Consider the following 23607-nt stretch of genomic DNA (forward strand, 5'->3'; position numbering starts at 1 on the left):
GAGCAATGATTCTCTCAACAGCAGGATATCCTGATCACTCTAGAAAATCCAAGCTACCCTCAAATAGGCCTCTTGTGTCTCCTCTCCTTACCCATCCTATCTGAAAGGCATTCTCTGCAGGCTCAGTGCTCTGCTGAGAGAACAGAATTCTCCATTTCTGCCCCACAGGAACCACAGCGGAAGAATGAATATGAGCGACTGGTTGGCTGTTTAAAAGTTCCAGTCCACCAAGACTAAAGACTGAGGTGGAACTAACAGTTGGCTTAAAAATAGTGGGAAAACAAAACAAAACACTGGCACCGGGGTTATGACCTTCCTTGAAACTTTTGTGAGACCGTAAGTAAAGCAGTTTATTTCTGAGTCCCGGTTGCTCATCTATAAAATGACGGAGATTGGTCTAAGCTCGTGGTTCTCAATCTTTTTTTCCCACAGAGCCATGAAGGGAATGGACACATGAAGGGCAATGTCCACAGGCAGGTAAAAGTTCCAGAGACCAAGAGCAGATATGCTACCCGTGACTTCATCCCTTTACCCCCTCCCACACCTTCCCCCCGCCAAAAGAAAGCATACTGGAATGCAAGTGTGTGAATACTGAATGAATAAGAATGTTACTACAAGTTGAGTCACTTGTCATTCTGATGATGTGAGAACAGATAAACTATTCTTGACATATAATGAGTGAGTAAGACTCAGGCATGATGCTCTATACTCATACTCAGTGTGAGAACCAGTATACAAGACACTCTCTAAACTCATATTATGACACACGTGCAGTATCACGCCAGGCTGCCGAATCAGATAGCTTATTAGATTTCATCCTTATCAAATCTTTGCTGACCTCTTCAAAAAATGCCATCTGTGACATGCCATGGAGATTTTGTCAGGATTAAGGCACCTAAAGGCAGATGGGCATCATCTGCTAAGAGAAAAATGGGGATTTTTTCAGAATAAGAATTATGGACTGAAATGTCTAGGAACCAATCTATTCTAAGCCATCATGTTAAAATGTGTTTATCTCTAAGGAGAGCATTGGAAATTTCAGAACCCTTCAGGGTGGCAGTTCCCCAGGGTTGCAGTCTGTTCGCACACAATTCTGAAACACGATCTATCCTTCCACCTGCATTCTGACAGGAGGGTACAGTGCGTTGTCCAGGGGCTACTGGACGTGTGACACCATGACAGACTGGATGCAGATGCAGATAAGAGAATCCAGCTGACTTCTGAGCCAGACATTAAAACAAAGCCACTTTCCTCATTAATTTTTTTGAAAAATATTTAAAAAAACATTACTTATGCTGACATGTAATGGGGCTTATTTTTAAGTGAATAAATTTAAATTTTCTCAGTTTTACTTTTCATTTTTTTTACAAAAAGATTTAAGTCATCTCTCCACCCAACGTGGGGCTCAAACTCAACCCTGAGATCAAGAGTAGCATGCTCCACCAACTGATCCAGCCAGTTTTACTTTTTAATACAAAAACTATCAATAAGTATATTTTATAAACAGAAACTCTTTGAGATTCTCAATATTTTTTAAAAAGTAATTTTAAAAATACTTCTAAATACCTTTTTAAGAAGGTGAATAGTCCTGATGAAAAGGTTAGAGAACCTCTGTGGCAGAGTATTAAAAAATCCTGCCTTTTTATTCTTTTAAAGATTCTATTTATTTGAGAGAAAGAGAGCACAAACTGGGGGAAGGGCGGAGGGAGAGGGATAAGCAGACTCCCTGCTGAGCAGGGAGCCCAACCCAGGGCTCAATCCCAGAACCCCAAGATTATGACCTGAGCTGAAAGCGATACCCAACCAACTGAGCACCCAGGTACCCCCAAATCCTGCCTTTTTATTTCTCTGTTAGGTGAATACTTAGAAATCGTTAAATGTTCATTTATAGGTTTTTAGGAAGAGAGATGAGAATTACATAGACACAAAATAACTTGAAATCCTCTAGGTGGAAAAGTGTATGTCAAGAGATTTGAAAGGCTGTAGAAACTCTGTAATTCCGTATTTGGGGATATCGGAACCATATTTTCCTCTCAGTCTTACTCTGCTATTGAAAAAGCAGTCCACATTTCATTAACTCTGAGATATTGTCCTTAAAACTAAAAGCTACTCCCTATTCTGGTTTTCCTAATTCTGTATCCATCATTTCCTTGCTGAGTTACTGTAAATGTTTTTTCAGTAAAGACTGTAGGTAGAATTTTTGCTGTATTTGCAAAATGTCTGAAGCTGGACCTGTAACAGTCCTTCATTTTCTGGGCACCAGCTTCATGAGATTATATTCTATCAACAGGGAGGAAAGCATTAATAGAAGCATGTCAAGTTCCTGTGATGTTAGGATCCAAAAGGAGGGGTCTCGGTCAAAGGTGTGAAATGGAAAGACTCTGTGAGAACACCTACCGACAGACGAGCTCGCCATCCATAGCATCTTGCTCGTCAGTGCTGGCAAAGGAAACCCGGCCACCGATTACTGCGCCAATGATGTAAACCAGCCACGTCAGCCGTCCTGCAACAGGAAGAAGACCTGTTAGCGTCTAGACTCCAGCGGTCATTTCATTGACGAAATCTCCTCATAGTGAGGTGTGTTTCTTACTAGGAGCTTCTATAATCTTAAGAACAGTATGGTAAAGCCATAGTGTCTAACTTTTCTTACTGAGCATAGCTACCACCCTGCTCTGGCAAGGGTGAGGCCAAGGGGGAAATTCAGTAGATAACTAACAGTCCCCTATGAGACAAGGTCATTATTTTTAGAGTCCAGTACTTTTTTTTTTTCTTTTTAAAGATTTTATTTATTTGACAGAGAGAACACAAGCAGGGGAGAAGCAGGCAGAGGGAGAGGGAGAAGCAGGCTTCCCGCTGAGCAGCAAGCCTGACACGGGGCTGGATCCCAGGACTCTGGAATCATGACTTGAGCTGAAGGCAGATGCTTAACCGACTGAGCCATCCAGGAGCCCCCGAGTCCAGTACTTTCTTGGAAGTTAAAAACACATCCACTTAGACATGATTTCAGTTACTCTCCCCTCGCCCTGTGGCATTTATTCATAGTATTCTTTTGTGTAGATGGAGGTGATGGATGATTGAAGAGTTCTTTCGGGGGGCAGGGAGGAAAGAGAGATGGCAGTGAGTGAAGAAGGACAGACAGCACCACTTTTCAGGCTGCAGCACTGTCCACTCACCTTCCTGCACCGCGATATCCATCGGGCTGGCACTAGCACTCTGCAGCAGCTCCTGATAGGACTGGGCGGACTGGTCAAACAACTGCACGAGGAGTGCACATGTCTTCTCGTACTCACAACGCCCGATGGTGGACAGCTGGTCCAGCTGCTGCTGCACCAGGCCAGTATCCTCCAGAGGGTCTTCCAGGCCATCCCTGCTCCCAAGGGAAAAGGAAGGCGGCTCTCTTAAAAGATACCATTGATCGCCCCACTACGACACCTCTCCTTCTTCTGCATTTAGCCACCGTTTCCAATGGCAGAGGCCCATATCCCAACACTACATTTTACCAAGAAATGTATAATATAAAAAGTGGGAAGATGGTGGTCATACTAAAGTCATCTTCTTTAGATACACTCTGTGAGCTGGTGTCTAGCTTTTGATCTGAACTGCTCCCTTAACATTCGTCTGCTCAATCCCTTCAGTCCTTTGCTTCTTACCCGAGGAGCTCTTGGTTCTTACTCTCTTGCTTGTTCTTGGCTCTAAGTACCTTTGGGACTACACATATCCTGTCCCTGTGTGGGGCCATTGTGGCCAGATAGGTTTTGGAATTCAGAGCTCTTCAGATTTTAAAGAGGCAATATGATGCTTCTAGCATGTGCTATGAACCCTCAATGGACTCTCTAGGGTAGCAACTACAGTACTCCTGTAGCAAAATGTTTAACCATCAGGAAGAGCCATACAAAGAAGTTTTCATAAAGGCTCTAAATGGTCTCATAATAGCACATGTCAAATTTTGCCACCAAATGAGTTCTGTTTCCAACTTATGAGAAAATTTAGTTTTCAGTTCTTGGATTTTAGACTCACAGAGGAGGCACTGTGAATCTATACCAGGTCCTACCTTACGTATCAGTTCCTAGACTTAAAAATCATGTTGTACTCCAAGCTCTTCTTCTGTTGCTACATCACAGTATGATAACCCAGCAGCTGCACCACCATGACCATCACAACTAGAGGTCACAGCTGTGTGTATACTATGGTCCACACACAGGGCCAGGACATAGTAATTTAATCCTTTTAATAACTTGCCCAAGAGCACACAGCTATTAACTGGCTATCCCAGCCCAGAGCCCACACCTGTAACCACTCCTCAACAACGCCTCACTGAAACCAGCTGAATCCTCAGGAACAGAAACTACATGGCTGATAGAACAATGCTTTCCAGCGGGCTTCACAAATACTTGCATTTTGAAAGGATTCAAGTCATTAACAATTGAGCCTATAACTCATATGACAATTTAATGCACTTGACTCTGAGCCAATTAAGATCTGATTAAAAAAACAAAACAAAACCCAGACCTCCAATTCCCCTGAAAAATAACAACAAAAAATACAGATATAGATACAGATATACACACATACAAGAAAGGTCCCTCAAGAATAACTTCACTTTATATAGGTCATTTCTGAAAGGGTCTAACATTTCTTTAGCTATAGACTTCTGGTCCAGTTAAGTCAAGGTAGACAGAAACCACGCATTCCTGTAACGCAATCGGCAATTAGCTGTGTAGGATTCTACCTCTTCTAGTAAGCTCTGGATTGTGTCGTCTTAGTTATCTACTTCTTTCTTCAGGAAACTAAAGCACCTATAACTTACACAGAATTCTTATCTATAGCTTATAAATGTTCCTGTCATGTTGAAAAGGAATCACTGGCAAGGACAAACAATACTGATGATATACCTTGTATTCAAAGAGATAGCCAAGAAGGGCAGAAAAATGGTGTCGTGAATGAGGATGTTGCCGAGAAAGCCTGTTCTCTCAGATTTTATGCTCCACCTGCTATTCGGCTGACATGAGGAAACGGCCGTTAAGGGCATCAGCTCCAAGGAGGCCCATGTCAAGTGCGCTTTCGCCAACTGGGTGTCTGACCTCTGGCAAGTCTGACACCAGGCGGCTGTCCCAGTTTCCTTACCTCAGGATGATGTGCACAGATTCCAAACGGGATGTGATATAGGCTTTGGTGACCTCAGGAGTATAAGTTTCCAGCATGTGGGGCTCTGTGGCTTTCACGTATGGCACAGAGGCTGCCAGCCGCTGCCAAAGGCTCAGGAGATAGTGCACACTATTTGGGGCAAATTCCCAGTGCTAAGGAAAACCAAAAGAGCAGGAGGCATATTTCTCATTTTTTATACACATTAGTCCCATGCCACTTGACACAAAGGATAAAGGCTTAAAAAAAAAAGAAAGGGATAAAAGTTTATGGGCTTTGTTCTGTGCGTGACAACTCATCTAATGTGCTTATTATTATTTTGGAGATTAAGCATCTAATAAAAAGAGCTGCTCTACACTGGTTGTGTAAGCCTTCCCACAAGGAAAGCCTTGTATAAGTGGTTCTCAAACATTAGTATCCCTGAGAATCACCTGGAGAACCTGTTTGACACAGAGACATCAAGGCTCCACTCTGGATCTAGTGAAGCAGAAATTATGGGGGTAAAACATAAGCAACCTGTATTTTTCATCAAACTCCCCAGATGATTTTGATGCAAGCCATAAAATTTGAGAACCACGGTCCTATATTACATGACTAAGAGAGGTCACTAGCTCTCTCTTGACTCTGTCTCACTATGTTCCAATCTTGTTTTTTCAGAGGGATAAGCTAAATATTATCCTTGCAATTCCCACATGTTCCTCTAACCAAACTCCTTGCACTTCTGTAAGGCAAACAAGCAGGCTGCAATAACTACTCTTCAGGGTTGCCCCATACTTATATTCACTTTTGCCTGGGGGCGGGGGCGGGGGCGGGGGCGGGGGCGGGGAGAAGGAATACAGGCATACCTTGGAGATATTACTACAGGTCTGATTCCAGACCACTGCAATAAAGCGAGTCAAATGAGTGTTTTGGCTTCCCAGTGCACATAAGAAGGTTATGTTTCATACTACACTATCGTCCAGTAAGTGTACAATAGCATTATGTCTAAAACACAAAGTATACATCTTAACTAAAAAATATTTTGGTGCTAAAAATGCTAACCATCACCTGAGCTTTCAGGGAATTGTAATCACTGACCACAGATCACCATATTAAATATGAGAAGGCCTGAAATATCGTGAGAATTGCCAAAATGCCACACAGACATGAAGCGAGCAAGTGCTACTGGAAAAATGGCACTGACATACTCGCTTAATGCAGGGTTGCCACAAACATTCAACCTGTAAAGAACGCTGGATCCATGAAGTGCAATAAAATGAGGTATGCCCATATTCTTTTAAGTTCAAAACCAATGAGCAAGAGAAGAGGTTTCACTGTGCGGGAAAGAGAGATACAAGCGAAGACAAACCTGTAGGCTGGTCACTGTGAAGTTAGCTATCAATCGGATGACCTCAGGGTAGTTTTCCACCTTTACTAATTCTCCCAGTTGATAGTTACTCTTCAATCGGGCCAGTAGTCTGCAAAACTCATGGTAATTGTTTGGGTCTGATAAGCTCTGGTGACAGCACAGGAGGAAAATAAAATGTAAAATGTGATGCACTATACTTTCAGAATGACAATGGGGATGGCATGAGGGGAAGGGAGAATCTACTTTAACTTCTCAGCTACAGGTCCTCACTTCTAATGACACATCCATAGAATGTTCAAAAACAATTTTTTAGAAAGTCACTTTTAAAAGAGATGGTCACATCTGCTTTCTCATTTGTTCATAACAATTATCCTGTGGGATGAAATTATTAGCCTCAATTGAAAGTCTGAAATGGAGGCCCAGAAGGATCACATTACTTGCTTAAAGCTGTAAAGTTGATTAGCAACAGAAAAGGGGTACAATCGAAGATATTTCTGGTCTGTTTGCTTCCCACTGATCAAAGATCATGAAATTTTCATTTTTACCTCTGTCAAACTTATCATTAAATAAGACTATACTCCTGTGGCAAAGTCATAAAAATGTCTAATTTATTTACATTATATCATCACTGCTCTAACAATTTAATTCCTAGATTAGTATTTTTATATATTTTACTCTATACTTATATGAAACACTTTGGACTTATTTGCATATTATACTTATATAGGTATATTTATTGTTTTCTTATGTAGGTATTCCTCAATAAGCATACTTTATTTTGTTCACCACCACATCCCTGGTACATAGTAGGTGCTCTATGTATTTGTTGGATGAATAAATGCATTTTTAATAGTCTTTAATAAACGGTGCTAGGAAAACTGGACAGAAACATGCAAAAAAACCAAAACTGGACCACGTTCTTACACATACACAAAAATAAACTCAAAATGAATTAAAGACCTAAATGTGAGACTGAAACCATAAAACTCCTTGAAGAAAATGTAGGCAGTCATCTCCTGGACATTGTCCCAGCAACACTTCTCTGAATATGTCTCCTCAGGCAAGGCAAACAAAGGCAAAAATAAACTACTGGGACTACACCAAAATAAAAAGCTTTTGCACAGTGAAGGAAACCATCAGCAAAATGAAAAGACAACCTACTGAATGGGAGGAGATACCTGTATATGACATATCTTATAAGGGGTTAGGATCCAAAATATATAAACAACTCAACACCAAAAAAACAATCTGGTTAAAAAATGGGCAGAGGTTCGGCTCAGGTCATGATCCTAGGGTCCTGGGATCGAGCCCCACATCGGGCTCTCTGCTCAGCGGGGAGCCTGCTTCTTCCTCTCTCTCTCTGCCTGCCTCTCTGCCTACTTGTGATCTCTGTCTGTCAAATAAATAAATAAAATACTTTTTAAAAAAATGGGCAGAGGATCTGAAGAGACATTTTTCTGAAGACATACAGATAGCCAACAGACACATGAAAACATGCTCAACATCACTCATCATCAAACCACAATGAATTATCACCTTACACTTGTCAGAAAAAGACAAGAAGTCCTGGGGCACCTGGCTGGCTCAGTCATGCATGTTACTCTTTTTTTTTTTTTTTTTTTTTTTTTTAAGAGCATGTACCCTTGATCCCAGGGTTGTGAGTTCGAACCCCACACTGGGTGTACAGCTTACTTAAAAGAACATAACAAAACAAAAACAAAAAAGACCAACCCCCCCCAAAACCCTACAAACCGGACTTCAAAAGACAAGAAAGAACAAGCGTTGGTGAGGATGTGGAGAAAAATGAACTCTCATGCACTGCTGGTGGGAATATGAACTGATAGTGCCACTGTGGAAAACAGTATGGAGGTTCCTCAAAAAATTAAAAATAAAAATACCGTGTGATCCAGTAATTCCACTACTGGGTAACTACTCAAGGAAAACAAAAACACTAATCTGAAAAGATACATGCAACCCTGTATGTATGCGGCATTATTTACAATAACAAAGATATGGAAGCAACCTAAGTGTACAATGATAGATGAATGGATAAAGAAGTGGTCTATATATGTGTACCATATATATATACACATACACACACACATATATATACACATACACATACATATACATACAACGTATTACATTGCTCAACCATAAAAAAGACTCACATCTTGCCATTTGCGACAATGTGGATGGACCTAGAGGGTGCTATGTGAGTCAAAGTGAACTAAATGAGTCAAATGGAAGACAAATACCAGAGGATTTCACTTATATATAGACTCTAAAAATACAAAACAAATGAACAAATAAACAAAAAAAGCAGAGACAGACTCATAAATACAGAGAACAAACTGAGGGTAGCCAGAGGGGAGGCAATGGGCAGGATGGCCAAAAATGGATGAAGTGGAGTGGGAGCCACAGGCTTTCAGTTATGGAGTGAAGAAGTCATGGGGAGAAAAGGTACAGCACAGGGAATACAGTCAATAGTACTATAATAGCATTGTGTGGTGACAGATGGTAGCCACACTTGCAGTGGGCGTAACACAATGTACAGAGTTGTTTCACTATGTTGTACATCTGAAACTAATGTACATTCTCAGTCAACTATACTTTGGTTAAAAAAAAAGAATTATTAAAAAGAGGGACAGAACTGAGTATATATAAAAACAAAATGCTTGTATGGTATTTCCTAGTGTAGAGAAGTGGCACTTTAAAAAAAAGTAGGTGTTGGCTGAATCTCTGGAAATGAAAAACACAAAAAGGGCAATTGAGTTATGCAATGAATACCAGATGGTCAGTATCTCCTTTCCCACCTAGAAGCAGACCTACACACTTGGGTAAATAATGTATATTAAAAAAAAAAAAAAAAAAAAAGGAAACAGAAACAAAAAGCAAACTCTGGATTCTTAATTTCTTGGGGGAAAAATGACCAGCTGTCTCAATTTCCTGTGTCCAAGTGGTCCTTTCCCCTAACTCCTGCATTCCCGAGGCTAGAGGATAAAAATTCCTCATTTGGGTAAACATTTTCAAGAATCTGCCTACAGGACACCTGGGTGGCTCTGTCGGTTAAGCTGCTCAGGTCATGATGCCAGGGTCCTGGGATCAAGTCCCGCATCGGGCTCTGTGCTCGGCAGGGAGCCTGCTTCTCCCTCTGCCTGCTGCTCCCCCTGCTTGTACTCTCTCTTTGATAAATAAAATCTTAAAAGGAAAAAAATCTGCCGACAGATACAGACTCATTTACACCTTCTGAGAATGACACACTGAAGTGTTCTCTAGGATTTCTGCTAAGTGTGGCTTCTAGATGGTAGTTCCTTCTGATTCAACAGAGAGGCATATACTAATTACGCACATCCACACACAACATGTATTTAAATATGTATTAAATAGTAAATTCTCAAAAATCTTACCTGTGGGTTTTCCAGTATTCGCTTAACACCATCAACAAGATGTGAGAGAAACTTGGCCCTCTCTGCATTGTTGAACAGGGATCTTCTGACTGAGGCAATCTGTACTAAGCAGGATAGTACCTAAAAACAGGCACAACCAAACACAACTGATTAAAAAGATGATACGGCTACTCCATATTATCTTTTCCCTTCTTCCCCTCCTAGAATATTCTTCTTTATATATGCTATTAACTGTTCTTTCAACCTCCCTACTATTACCATGATACAGAAAGATCAAGAAGGGTACAGCTGAGGATACTGGAAACAGCTTTATTAAAAAAAAAAAAAAGATCATTAGATCCAAGTTACCATAACAACTAGTTAAATTCAGTCTGGAAATTCACTTAAGTATTATTCTTTGACCACCCAATGGCTTCTTTGATTCTTTTAAGATATGTATTTAAGGCTTGGAAATACCATATAATTTGTAGGTTAAGAAAGCTTTAGGTTTCGTTTTCTCTGCTTCACTAAGACTTTAGGCTAATCAGACTTTGCCATAATGAAATAACCAAGCTAGATCTGTGTCCTGAAAAGAACAGGCTTTACCCTGAAAACCTTTCCCCTTTCCCCACTGTGCTAGGTATTTATACTGTCTGCCCCTCCAGATCTGTCTTCTATCATTCTCAACACTGCTCTGTTCCCTGGGAGGCTGACTTCTTCTGTCCACTTAGAGCCAGAGCTCCCCCTCCCTCCTGCCTCCAGTAGGCTTCAACCACTGGAAAGTACTAGCAAGAGATTAAGGGCAGGAAGAAAAGAGGTACCCCCTGTGGACCCCTGGCTAGGCCATGAGTGGCAGTGTCCCTCCCTCTGCACCCAGCCCTCCCCTAGGCCACAGCTTCAGTTCTTTCTAGGGTTTCCTCCCCTTGCCCCCTGGGGCTCCCCACTATTGCACACCCTAGTGGGTATACCTCACCTCACCACCCCTTGCTGGATTCCCTTAGTGTTGCCCACATCTTTACTAACAGTCTTTTCATGAACTACCTCTCCAGTGAGCTACCTTTTCCTGAAGTAAACTTAACGATACAAACAACACTGAATTCACATTTCTACTAAAGCTAAGGTCGACATTTGGAAAAGTACCGTAATAACCAGGAAAATAGCCTACTGTAGAAACACTGTGTAAAACACCCATTACTTTACTGTCTTATCTGTGTGTTTTGTACGTTAGCAATTTACATGAAATAATCTGAAATACTAGGCCAATGTCTTTCAGGACCTGGATGAATTTTGAAATTTGATGAGGTTAATTACTGCTTTAAAGGAGAAAAATGCATCATTTCCAAAAGCTCTGTAATGTTATCCAGGATGGTATACAAATTTGCCTTCTCCTCACAGCTTCCATTTATCACTTATGTAACATGTGCCTGAAGGACTTTCAAAAATTTTCTTGGACAGGATAATCTTCAGTTAGACAATACAAGCTGAATCCCGTCCCCCAACCCCTCCAACACGCACACTCTAGCTTGTGGCTATTTGAGGTACAGTATAAAGTCAGATTCAAGATGACACAGAAGAGCTTGGCATATGCAGCAATTTGTCACTAGACAGGAATAATTTAAAGAGAATTAAATTAAGACTTCACTACGAGAACCTTCAGGCTACAAGCTTTACCACAAAAGGCTAAATAACTAACCCTAGCATTTGTATGCTTCACTTGGATGATTTTATATGATAGAATGAACGAGCATAAGGCTCATTCACCATTGCTACTTTTTGGATGTAGGTGGGGCTTTAGAAACTGTGGTCCTGACTCACCAGAGGTGAAAATGAAGGAGGGATGGAATGATACAGGTCAAAAAACAGCTGCAGAGTTGAAGAATCTAAGAACGCTGAAAAAAGACAAAGGAACCGTTACTGAGTACGTCGCTTGTTGCTAGTGACACACTTACAGCACTATGTACTGGGGGCACCTCCTCTCACAGGGTTCCTTTCAAGGGATAAGAGGGGCTTTGGGTTTTTTCCTGTTTTGTTTTTGTTTTTGTTTTGTTTTTTAAAGCACTAGGTTTTAGCTCCTCTAAAGAACAGATTCATTCCTATGACCCTCAGAGAACTTAAGACAATCAGGGCTATGTTCAAAGCAAGAAGTTTGATTCTGAAAAACATAAAAACAAGCATAAGCACAAGTTCTTTTCTTTGGTTTCGTGTTTAAACCTAGAAATGAGGGGCGCCTGGGTGGCTCAGTGGGTTAAAGCCTCTGCCTTCGGCTCAGGTCATGATCCCAGAGTCCTGGGATCGAGCACCGAATCAGGCTCTCTCCCTGGTGGGGAGCCTGCTTCCTCCTCTTTCTCTCTGCCTGCCACCCTGCCTACTTGTGATCTCTCTCTGTCAAATAAATAAAATCTTTAAAAAAAAAAAAAACCTAGAAATGACCTCAAATGAGTAAGGAATCCCTAGGTGATGAATGTGAGAAGGTCAAACTCACATCTGTTAGTAACCCAGTAATTAAAAAAGTCCTCCCCAAGCTAGGAACCCCAAGTAAGTTTCCTCCAACACCCTCTTCCTCACTGTATCAAGGTAGATGCTGACTTTCTAAGTTTTCTCTAAAAGCAAGCAAGGGATCTCCAGGGGTTCCTCAGACCATCCGGCAGACACGATGTGGGGCTGAGCAGCAGTGTGTTCCCGGTGATGCAGTACTCCTACCTGATCTCCAGCTGGTGGGAATCTGTACTGTGCACAGGTCATCTGAGGACTCATCAGTAGAAGTGCCGATGAAATCAAAGTTTAGGCAGTTATGAGTGAGTTTGAGCAGTTGCATGAGTAAGCCATGCTGACTTTCATCATTCAAGTTTAGATTCTTTCCTGAAGCCTGTAAAAATTACCACATAATGAGCCCCAAACAATCACTCCTCTCTTCCAAGCTTGCTGCCAGACTCCTGAGAAGGCTGTTAAGCCAGAAAAGGAGGGCAGTATTTCAACTCAATGAAGTGATGTTTCCCCTGCAAAAGGGGCTGCACTTCTGTCACCTTAATGTCATTGTGAAAATCCTAGCTGCTTATTTACTATAAAAACACAAAACTGGTATTTAAAGAAATCCCCCTTTTGACACGTATATTTTACGTGTTGTAGACATAGTGGCCACAGGGGATTCTGAAGCCATATGGTACGGGTGGTTACTCCATTTGCTGTGAGATCCTGGTTATTTCTAGATGGGGTTGGAGACCTCAGTGACTAGGTGGCTAATGGTTTTGATGGTATCAGCCAGGAGGAGTCAATCCTCAGTTTTCTCAAAAGCTTTCCCCCCTCAGGGGGTATAATAGCTATTGCCAGGTAGCTTGCCCAACCCGAGGATTGTTTGGGAATTCTGAGGTAGAACTAGGTAATTGAGGGAAAAGATGAACATCATTAACGGGGACAACACAAAGAATCCAAACTTGCTTCTAAAACTCACAACATAATGGAAAATGAGATTAAGAACAAAAAAACCGCACAAAACCCCAAACCAAACAACCCAAAATGAACAAACAGCCAGACGCTAACCCCATTTAGCTTTCTACGGGGAGGTCCCTAAAGACTGTTATAAACGTGTAGAACTCAGAGGTGAGCATTTCTTTCCTAGTTCAACTCATTCATAAATGAACTTGAACATCCATTTTCCATTTTAAAACAGGTAATTTCCTTATGTGGTAACTGTCTACCCCTTCAGGTTATGAAATCTAAATGGATGTTAAAAATTCAAAATCTACTTCTCCTTACAGATGCTGCTTGTTTATGTGCCGCCTGTAACTCAGCAGGGGGCAGGGGAGCCGGCCTGTTTCAGTATGCTAACAATGCAGTCAGAACCTGCTTTTAGAGCTCTAAGAATCCAAACACCATAAAGCTAACATGCTTTTATTCCATGCAGGAAGATTTCATGTGGGTATAAAAAAGTAAACAACAAAATCCCAAACTTTGTGGTAAACCAGATTCCTTGGGATATGTGTTCACTTACTGCACTTTGCTTAAGGGAAGAGCTCTGAAATAAGGCAAGCACAATCCCCTCTCTAGAGTCAGTGGTCAGTGTGGCACTTTCTTCCACATCTTGGAGACCGGCGTCGTGTGAGAGATGGTAATGGTTAGAGCTGCACCAACTCTCAAGGGGTGAGCTTAGAGCTGACCTTTAACAGGTTCCAACTCATTCTCATCCTTTCAAAGGGGACTGGGAAGCAGGATCCAACCTACAATCTCACCTGTTTTAGTAAATTGCAGGAAAGTGTGAAGATATCAAATAGCGATGAATCTCGGAAAGAAGAGGCTATTTTTCTGTGCTTGGTTAAAGGATGTGTGGTGTCGGCCTGCGCAAAAAGATAAACCAATTCAAGTTTTAGAATTAATTGCAAAGAAAAAATTTTCATACAGACATCAAGTAAACTAGGATTTCCAATAAAACCAACTTAAACACAAAATACCTTTTTAATGTTTAAATCACTGTTAACTCGCGTATAATGAGAGGATGCAAAGGACAGTAAGCTGCTAACAGCTAGCCAGGATGGGTCTATAACTTACAGACGGAAGACAGAAAGATGGATGAGCATCTTTTAATTTCCTCCAGATTTAGGGAGGTAAAATTTAACCAACTGCTGGCAGATACTGTTAATAATTTCTAGCATACTGTATTGTGGCTTAGTCTCAGAAACAGATAGTGGTAAGGCTTGGTAAACAATCCACCCGAGGCTAAAGTCACCACAGAATTTCCAAAGCAGTCATTAACTGACAGCCATGAACTTAGGATGACTGACAATAGCCCATGACACTCTCTGCTTCTCTAACCTATTTTAACACATAGTCTCTATTCTAGACGTGAGCACTTAATTGAAGGGCAGCATCAGTCTCTCACTGTTTCCTCTGTTCCTCTCTCTTCAGCCAAACGTTAAAGGTTTTTATGGTTAAGAACTCTGTTTTTTACTTCTTTAGTATGTATGCCTTCTATTCCTGACACACAGGCACTTCAGTAAGCAGAATAAAGGGATTTTAAGGTTACCAAGGGAATTTTTAGTCCAACCACCTCCTGTAAGCTTAAATCTCTTCTATTCTATATACCAATCAGTTCATTCAGGAGGGGGCTCTTGCTGTTGGCACGTTAAAGAATAATGCAGCAAGATTTCTGACAATCAAGTTATGGACTCCCCTTGATTTTTCTTTTTTTTAAAGCTTTATTTACTTAAGTAATCTCTACACCCAATGTGGGGCTCGAACTCATGACCCCGAGATCAAGAGTCACATGCTCCTCTGAGCCAGCCAGGTACCCCTCCTCTTGATTTTATTTCTAAGTTCAGACAGGGCTGGTAACAGAAATATGCTTTCTGATTTAAATCTGACAACCAAAAAAAGAAGAGAAAACTAAGTTTTGCAGAGGTTCAAAATATCCCCCAATTCTAGCTTCAGTGTCACTGTGTTATCACAAATGTCTTGGATAATATGACATTGCCAGCTTATAGACCATATTCCATATATAATCGGTTATGCTGATGATAACGTACATTACACACATTTCTACTGTTCCATTAAGAAAGACAAAATTCTGAAGTTTTAAAATATATCAATATTGGTGTACTATGAGGGGCCAAGCTTCCACAAGGAGAACATTAACCCCACAATCTCTGTCCTCAGTTAATGCGTCCTCCCGTATTACAAAGGTAACAGCAGCTCAATAAGAAGTTACTTGTTAAGAGCAAAGGCTCTAGAATAAGATGATGCGGGTTCAAATTCAGATATTGTTGCCTGCGGACTGTGATACCTTAGGCGAATTATTGACCCTTATGTGCTTCAGCTTCCTCATCTAGAAAATGGGACAGCCACGGAACCTACCTCCCAGGACTAAGGTGAGAATAAAATTAGCTGCTCCCAGTAAAGTGCTCAGAACAGCGCCTGCTGCATAGCAGTCACTCCGTTATTATTCTGGTAATTACTGACCATAGTGGGGATCGCACGTGACAGAGAACAAAATACGGACTCCAGAGTTTAGATAGCTAGAAGCCGATGCGTTTAGAACAGCACTACCTCACGGTTAAAGTTTCTCAGGGTTAATAAAAAGGTCTGTATAAATACGCGCAGCAGCAACAGTGATGCGAAGTAATTCACAGCTGGGGACTGAAGGGTGAGATGTTACAACTAATATTAACACTGGCCTATTCAATCATTACAAAATTTTAGCTGGATACAAAAGTAAATGACTAAAATAAAAAATAATAGCCACAGCAAAAGAAAGCCACTGGTGTTTCCTCTGTAGTAACCTGTGACAAGGACTACTCAAAAAGTTATTTGGTAATTAGCAGAATGTCTTAAGCATTCTACAAAGATGACCGGAAAAGTCTTTAATAGTAGCACATGCGAATTGAGTTTTAAATGGTTATAAATACATGGTAATTATTGAGCAGACGTTCTGTTCCACTTTTGTGATCCCCTTTTTGGATGCATTCTCTTTCATTAGCAAAGCAGTAATTTACTAAGGTTTTGACTTAGGAATGTTGCTCTCATCTCTCACAATGAACATTAATACCAGTAAGGAGAGCTGATGGGCGGATAAAATGTTCTGGAGGCAGACGGGGACCAGGATATTAAGAACGTAAGGCTGCACGTACAGAGGAAAATCCACTGGAACTACTGTTTCAAAGGGCATTAATCACTTACCGCAAAAGCACACAACTGCCAAAAAAGATCATCCCACACATAGCAGAAAACACCAATACTAAGAAAAAATGTGGCACTTACTTCAATGAGGAAGGCTGTAGCACTTACTTGATTAATTTCATTGGTTAGCTGAGATAAAATTGTGACGCCAATGATGCAGTACTCAACACTATCCTGGTAAAAACAACGTAAGGCAGAAGTTGGTGTGTGCGGCACGACTCTGGCAATGGCAGTGCAGCCGTGCTTTCGAAATGGCAGAATCCTGTGCAGCTAGGGAACTGCCGAGGTAAGGCAGCACGGAACTGCAGTTTAAAACTGTTGCTTTGCAGGACATGAAACGTCACTGCCACAGAGAAAGACTGCCGAATCTGACTTCATCAAGACTGAAACCTTTTGTCCTTAAAAAATAGTCATGAGCACTATACCATATCCATTATACAAAGAAAAACTGGCAAAATACATCTAAGTGACAAATGGATGCATAACGCAATTCACACAAAAAGACTACATATAACAATAAGAAAAGAAACAAAGAGCCAGATTTTTAAAAATTTAAGTAAGATATAAATGGGAAGTTCACAGAAAAAAAGACTAGTAGTAAATTAACATATGAAAATTTGTTCTGTCTCATTCCTAACTCAAATGCTGGGATACTAATTCTTTTTATTTATTAAATTGGAAAAATAAAAAAGCTGAGCTCCCAGGGTGGAGGTACAGAAGAATAGGCAGGCACTCTTTTAATTGTTGTAGGGAAAAAACAACTTTTTTTGAGGATAATTTGGAAATATCTCTGAAAGCCAAGAATATACACATCCCTTTGATTGTATAATTCTAAGGGTAGGAATTCACCCTACAAACACACTCGGAATAATCCAAGTTTGACAGGTGTATATTATGTTAGGATATTCACCAAAGTGTTTACTTAACAGTCAAAGTACAGAACCAAACTAAATGTCCACCTACAAGACATTACTTAATTAAGCGATGGTATTTTCAGATTGGAATAGTATATGGGCATTAGAAAAAACGGTGTTTGTCTGTGCTGACATGTAAGCATGTAAAGCCAAGCAATACTAAAGGCAAAAAAGACACAGAAGAGAACGTACAAAATAATTTCATTTTGTGTAATTTCTAAAAAGTAGATCACTATGTAAGCATATACATGTTGCTTCTCACATTCCTACTACATCACATATATACATCATACCTGTAAGAACCTTGTGACGTCTGTGATTGCATTTCTGAAGACGTAGTCGTCCTTCTGACAGTCAAACCAGCCCAGTTTTGTGATTCTGGCATATAACTGAATAAGTGCTTGTGTCACAAAAGTAGCCAACTTTGGCCGAGTGGCAAGGTAGTTGAGCACATAGTTCCCTACAAAACAAAAAAATCCACGTAATAGAAAGCTCTGCCAGGGAAGGGCACACATCTTTATACCAAACATCCAAGACCCTTAAACTCTCTTAATTCTTGTTTCTGTTGTATTCCCTTAATTCTTAATGAGATTGAGAAATGGGACTTTGAATTTAAGATTAGTAGGCTTTCTAATTCAGGATGTTATACTTGTCACAATGAAGACTTGGGAGTATGGTAGCCTTTAGTTCACTCCCAGATAGTTAAGTAACACGCCTGCACAGAACTCAAAATCCTTAACGACATTTTTCTTAGTTATTAGTGGCCATAAAGACTGAGTGAAAGAAACCTCCTGACAACAAAAGGGATGATTTAAGACTTTATCTAGAAATAATTATAAAAGGTCCTCTTCACTTTCAAAAGCCCTAAATTTGGGGGGAAAAAACTGGATTCTACATATTTTATATGCTTACCAATTTCAGAACATTATCAAACAAGCAATGTGAATTTAACTATTACTAGCTCATCACTAAACAAACTAATTTCTTGAAAACAGATTAATTCTCTACTTACGAATATCTATGCGTTGCTCCAATGGTAGAGGGTTGTTTGTGCGTGATACAAGCTTTGTAAGGCATGTAGCTGCCAGTAACTGGGAGTAAGAGGACTGTGGAAAGACGGGGAAAAGGACTCAGAATTCAGTTTTATTGAGTTAGTCAGTCATGAGGTTTTTTATTTGGAGTTCTATGCTGAGATTCAAGAAATATTAATCAGTTCCACCATATTCGATCCTCCACATTTTAGAGGGTCTAGGAAAAATGAGTCCCACACAAAGTATATGTTCTTTGAACTGATTTCAGTTATAAACAAGGTGCAGTATGACACAAATGGCCTGATCGAACTGAATCCAGGGCAGATTTTGTATCACTTAGAGGGGGCCCATACTGGAGAGGATTGTTTCAGAAAGATATTAAGAAAACAGATCTTTAGAAGATGGATCTCTTCTTTCATTTACCAAGAAATCTTCTGTCAAAAGCCTCATTATAGTGATGTTTCAAAAAGTTTCAACTCAAAATATTGCTAAAGTGTACCATTACAAAGTTTAAAAAAAAAAAAAAAAGCATTAGAGAGAGCCATTACATTACGCTGTAGAGTTAATCCCTGAACTGTATGTTTACATCAGCACGGCTATCAATCAGATACAGCTTTGGGGGATGTATATACTAGTTTTAAAGTAAACTTATAATAATTATTTATGAGAAAGAAAATCTATGTACTATGCAAGGGAATAGCATTATCATATTCTCACATGTGGCTTTTATGCATTTTTAACCTTATGGAGAATAGAATATTCTGGTATTCTAATTGATCATAATGTATAAAAAAGAGCCGTGAGCAAATTCTTCCATGTGGCTCTATTATGATAATGTCCTATAACAGGGACAGACTCAGGACTATTAAAACAATTTAATTAAGGGTCAAGGATAATTTCCTGTAACACTAAAAATTCTTAAGACAGGATCCACAGGCACTGCAAAATGGCACCAGTTATAAAAAAATTTATGCTTAAGAAAAAAATCTATAAAGTGATTTTGATATGTGATTTTTATTCAACACTCCTGAACATGGTTTCAACTCATTAGAGTAGTAATAACGCAAGAGAGGCTACTCTAAATATAGAACACAGCATACAATCATAACTATACATTACACAACATCTAAATGGTTTTTAGACATAATTCCAATAAACCTGCTCAGTTACTAAGACGTCAGCAGAGATTAAAAGGAAGATTGCACTGTAATTGTTTAGTACTGCACCAATCCTGTTTTACTGCAGCTTAATTTATTTACTGACTGTCAACCTGAGGCTCCAGAGTTAACAGGGTCAGAGATGATACCGTGGGGCTCCGGTGGGAGTCACCTGGAAAAGCTGGTCATGCATCTCCCGTAGCATAAAATATACAAGTGTAAGTGGGTCAATCTTAAGACTAAGGCACTGGGAAGAAATATACAACATACTACACGCAAAAACAGAGCAGAGCACTGTATCATCTCTGACCAGGGCTCTGTAACCTTCCTATGCTTGGAAAGAGTTCGCTCTCTCAGCCACTAAAGGATAATTTTTAGCCAACTGAACAAATACTGTAACATTGTCAGTGAAAATGCAAATATGAAGTCATCTATAATTTTACCCTCAAAACAAATTAACTGCTTTTGTTCTTCCTACATGTCCTTCCAGTCTGAGGTAAGTGTGCTAGCTGCTGGTCTAGCTGGGACTCTGACTCTCTCAGGCCCTTTCAGAATACCCTAGTTGGATTCCTAGCCTTCCTAAGACCTCCATCTTGCCCCCAATACTAATGTAATCAAACTATGTCTCGTTGACAGCATTATACTGATCACTGCACTGCCATTTTCAAGCTCTGAGAGGCTCTGATTCCATTTTAAAACTCTTGACTTCTTGTGGTTTTAGTTGTGGAACGTTCCCCCCAGGGCTCGAGGGCAATATGCAGCAGCTGTGGCATAGGAGGCAGCACAGCGACCACTACGGAGCTTGCACGGTGACATGGGCTATGTGAGTAAGAAGGGTCATGCGTATATAGCCCTGTGTTCTTTGTAAAAGATACGAGGTGGTACTTAAGTGTGAAAAACAGAAAGAAAGTCCCAGAAATGTGATTCAAGGCGAAAAATGACAGAAAACAATATATGTTCAATGAGATTTTCCTGATGAGGCTGTGTGTCCTTTTACTGTCAACCTGGCAACTAGCGATGGTGCTTTTTAAAGGTGAAATTAAGAAGGCAGAGAGGCACCTAGAAGAATTAAGGAACACAAGCTATCCCAATTCATCCTTAAACTTTGAATGTATTTTCCTAAACCTCTATCACCCTTCCAGATTTTTCAAATCTTACGTACACTTCCTCTTTCGAGGAGTAGCTGGCACTTGCTCAGGCAATCAGGGCTGTTGGTGAATTCAACCAAGGCTTTCTCTGCCTGGAGTCGAGTGGTTGTGTCTGTTGTCTCATAAAGCTGTTTGCACAGATTCTCTAGTTGGGCCAGGCTCTGGAAAAGATCAGTCAAGAAAGAAATCAGTCTGGCCTACTATTTATACACAAGGTACTGTGCACAAAATCACTAGACAAAGATAAGTAATAATCAATGGAGAGAGACCTGCTTCTCAACTCTGAGGAGAATCTGGGTGACCTTTATCTAATAATAACCATTTATAGCTTTTTAAATTCTATATTTTAGAAGACAAAATGGTAAAACACCTAAAATACCCATACTTTTTTAGTCATTCTGTTGGAGATCAATCGCAAATGATATACTCATTTTTCCTTGCAAATACCCATCCTCCTAAGCTTTTCCTAAAGGCCTTCAAATAAAAATTCAGAATTTACTTTTTGTCAACAACTTCAAAACAATACTGGAGGCACTGCTATAAAATTAAATGCGTAAACATACAACATAAGTGTCACATATATCTTTATGTAATTTTAAGTATTTTGCCTTTTCCTAGTAGTTATTAGCTCACAATTATGTGTGCCAATAAAGGTGGCCAACCTCTATGAGAAAGCTTCAGAATGCAAGTACGCACCTTCCTCCCTGGATCTCTCATGTTTCAGGTTCAGCAGACTCTCTCCTCCTGTTGTACTTTAAACTCTTGCTTCGGTTCCAAATTTAAAGTGGAAGGGTCAAAATAAATTCAACCCTCGCGTGTGCTCAGACGGAGATAAGACCAGGGAAACACCCCCAAACAAACCTTTCTCTCCAAATCTTGAACCAGTTCCAGGGAGGCAGGAAGGGGATGGGTGTGTGCTTTAGTCAAAAACCCAAAGGGATGCAAATCTACTTCCACTGAACAGTGGTGTTGAAAAGCAAAGAGGAAAGAAACCAGTAAGAGTTCACTTAACTGTCACCTTTCCCTGACTGGAGAGGGCAAACATCTGTTAGTCTTTAAAGGAATGGTTTGGACTTTAAGAAGAAATCTGAGCCTATTTTCTATAGTAGCGAGCAGGATTAGGTTTAAACAGTATGAGGGATCCTACTATTGGAAATGACAATTGTGACAGGAACAGAAATAACAACAACAACAATAATGATGATAATTAAACAGACCCGGGTAAATAGCCTACATTTCTTACACAGCCTGTCTGCCCAAGGCTTTTCATGATCACTTTATTATGGTGTTACTTTATAAATCACAGCTTTTGCACTAAGTAGGAAAACCCTTAGGGCAGGATACCTATTTTACTCAACCTGATTAATCAATTTCAAACATTAACCTAAAGGAAACAAGAAAGACAAATACTGATACTCTAAGATCAGCAGTCTCACTTCAGAGAGCTCCCCAACAACAGACCCAACACCCCCTACCTCCAAAACAAAATCAACCCACGACCCTTCAAAGTATCTTGGGACTCTGGCCGTATGTTTAATTTGTTCCTCTCTGACTTCCAGGAGTCTCACTTAATACCTTCTTGAATTTAAAAGCACAGAGGAAACTGCACTTGTAAAAAAGTCAGATCTCAGTGAAGTTCATAAGTAGCACCTGATTCTTCATAAGCTTATGAACACAAGGAATAGAGGATAAGGCGAATTAATTACATATATTCCATAAACACAAGTGAAAGTGATACGCTTACAATACTGGCCCAAGATCTTACTGATAAATGAATCAGTTTAATTTTAAATCCCCACGTTCCTAAGCAAGGGATTAAATCTCCTTCACAAGGTTTAGTTTCAACCTAGCAGGCTGGGTCTCCCCATTCCGCACAAAATGATTCATTAAAAAAAAAGAGAGAAGAAAGACGGGGCTCCTGGGTGGCTCAGTGGGTTGAAGCCTCTGCCTTCAGCTCAGGTCATGATTCCAGGGTCCTGGGATGGAGCCCTGCATGGGGCTCTCTGCTCAGCAGGGAGCCTGCTTCCTCCTCCTCTCTCTGCCTGCCTCTCTGCCTACTTGTGGTCTCTGTCTATCAAATAAATAAATAAAATCTTAAAAAAAAAAAAAGAAGAAGAAAGAAAAAAATTATTTTAAAAATAGGTTAACAGTGGCCCCCGGCTGGCTCCATCGTTAGGACATGCGACTCTTGATCTCAGGGTTCTAAGTTTGAGCTCCATGCTGGGTGCAGAGATTATTTTAAAAAAAAAAAAAAAAAGGTAACACAGAAGCCATCAGCTGAAAGTCACCCTAACTAAAACTGAAAATATCTATAAAATCTGGTATGAGGTATTGGGGAGCAGCAGCTGCCTCATAACTCCACAGCCATCACACTCTGGGAGCTTTCCAATAACCTGAACAGACACTCCCTCCAACAGTCACGCTGCTTAAGGTATAATGACTCTCCTTCAAGTCTGATCAGTCAGTTCCGGCAGCACCCCCGGTGCATCTCTTGTTTATGTTTGTTACAACAAAGTTCACATGACGATGGCTGGGCATCTGTCACCAGTACTCCCTTACTCCTAAAACCTACACGCAGGTTATGGTGGGCTTTCTCGGTCGTTGTTCTGTTTTGATCTGCTTTAATTCGGCAGACAAAAACATACTGCAGGGTAAAGTCTGTTAATGAGTTCTCAGCTCAGGAAACAGGTCTGTTTAAAAAACAAAAAAGTAATTTGACCATTTACATAAACAGTTTGAGCAACTACAGCCCTGTTTCTGTGTTTCCAGAATGAACAGGAAACGATTTTGTTTTCCCAAACAATTAGTGAGA

The 23607-nt window shown here is 40.3% G+C and overlaps 1 protein-coding gene across 4 annotated transcripts in view; it reads right to left on the reverse strand.

Moving 5' to 3' along the window:
- Positions 1-23607, reverse strand: part of LOC111153444 (exportin 7) — a 90333-nt gene that overhangs the window by 17962 nt on the left and 48764 nt on the right. The window contains exons 1-13 of one of the 4 annotated variants that reach the window (XM_022512467.1): positions 21492-21905; positions 20810-20956; positions 18472-18565; positions 17753-17919; positions 16627-16719; positions 14106-14210; positions 12580-12745; positions 11695-11768; positions 9901-10020; positions 6491-6637; positions 5125-5297; positions 3174-3367; positions 2398-2503 (exon numbers count right to left, since the gene is read on the reverse strand). In XM_022512467.1, the coding sequence (XP_022368175.1) occupies positions 2398-2503; positions 3174-3367; positions 5125-5297; positions 6491-6637; positions 9901-10020; positions 11695-11768; positions 12580-12745; positions 14106-14210; positions 16627-16719; positions 17753-17919; positions 18472-18565; positions 20810-20956; positions 21492-21512 (1607 nt within the window). In that variant the 5' untranslated portion in view covers positions 21513-21905. Of the gene's footprint in view, positions 1-2397; positions 2504-3173; positions 3368-5124; positions 5298-6490; positions 6638-9900; positions 10021-11694; positions 11769-12579; positions 12746-14105; positions 14211-16626; positions 16720-17752; positions 17920-18471; positions 18566-20809; positions 20957-21491; positions 21906-23607 lie in introns of those variants that run through there. The other 3 variants (XM_022512482.1, XM_022512488.1, XM_022512475.1) reach the window with 3 other exon arrangements.

This window comes from Enhydra lutris, unplaced genomic scaffold (assembly GCF_002288905.1).
Source record: "Enhydra lutris kenyoni isolate GAN:26980312 unplaced genomic scaffold, ASM228890v2 scaffoldscaffold3, whole genome shotgun sequence".
NCBI lineage: Eukaryota > Metazoa > Chordata > Mammalia > Carnivora > Mustelidae > Enhydra > Enhydra lutris.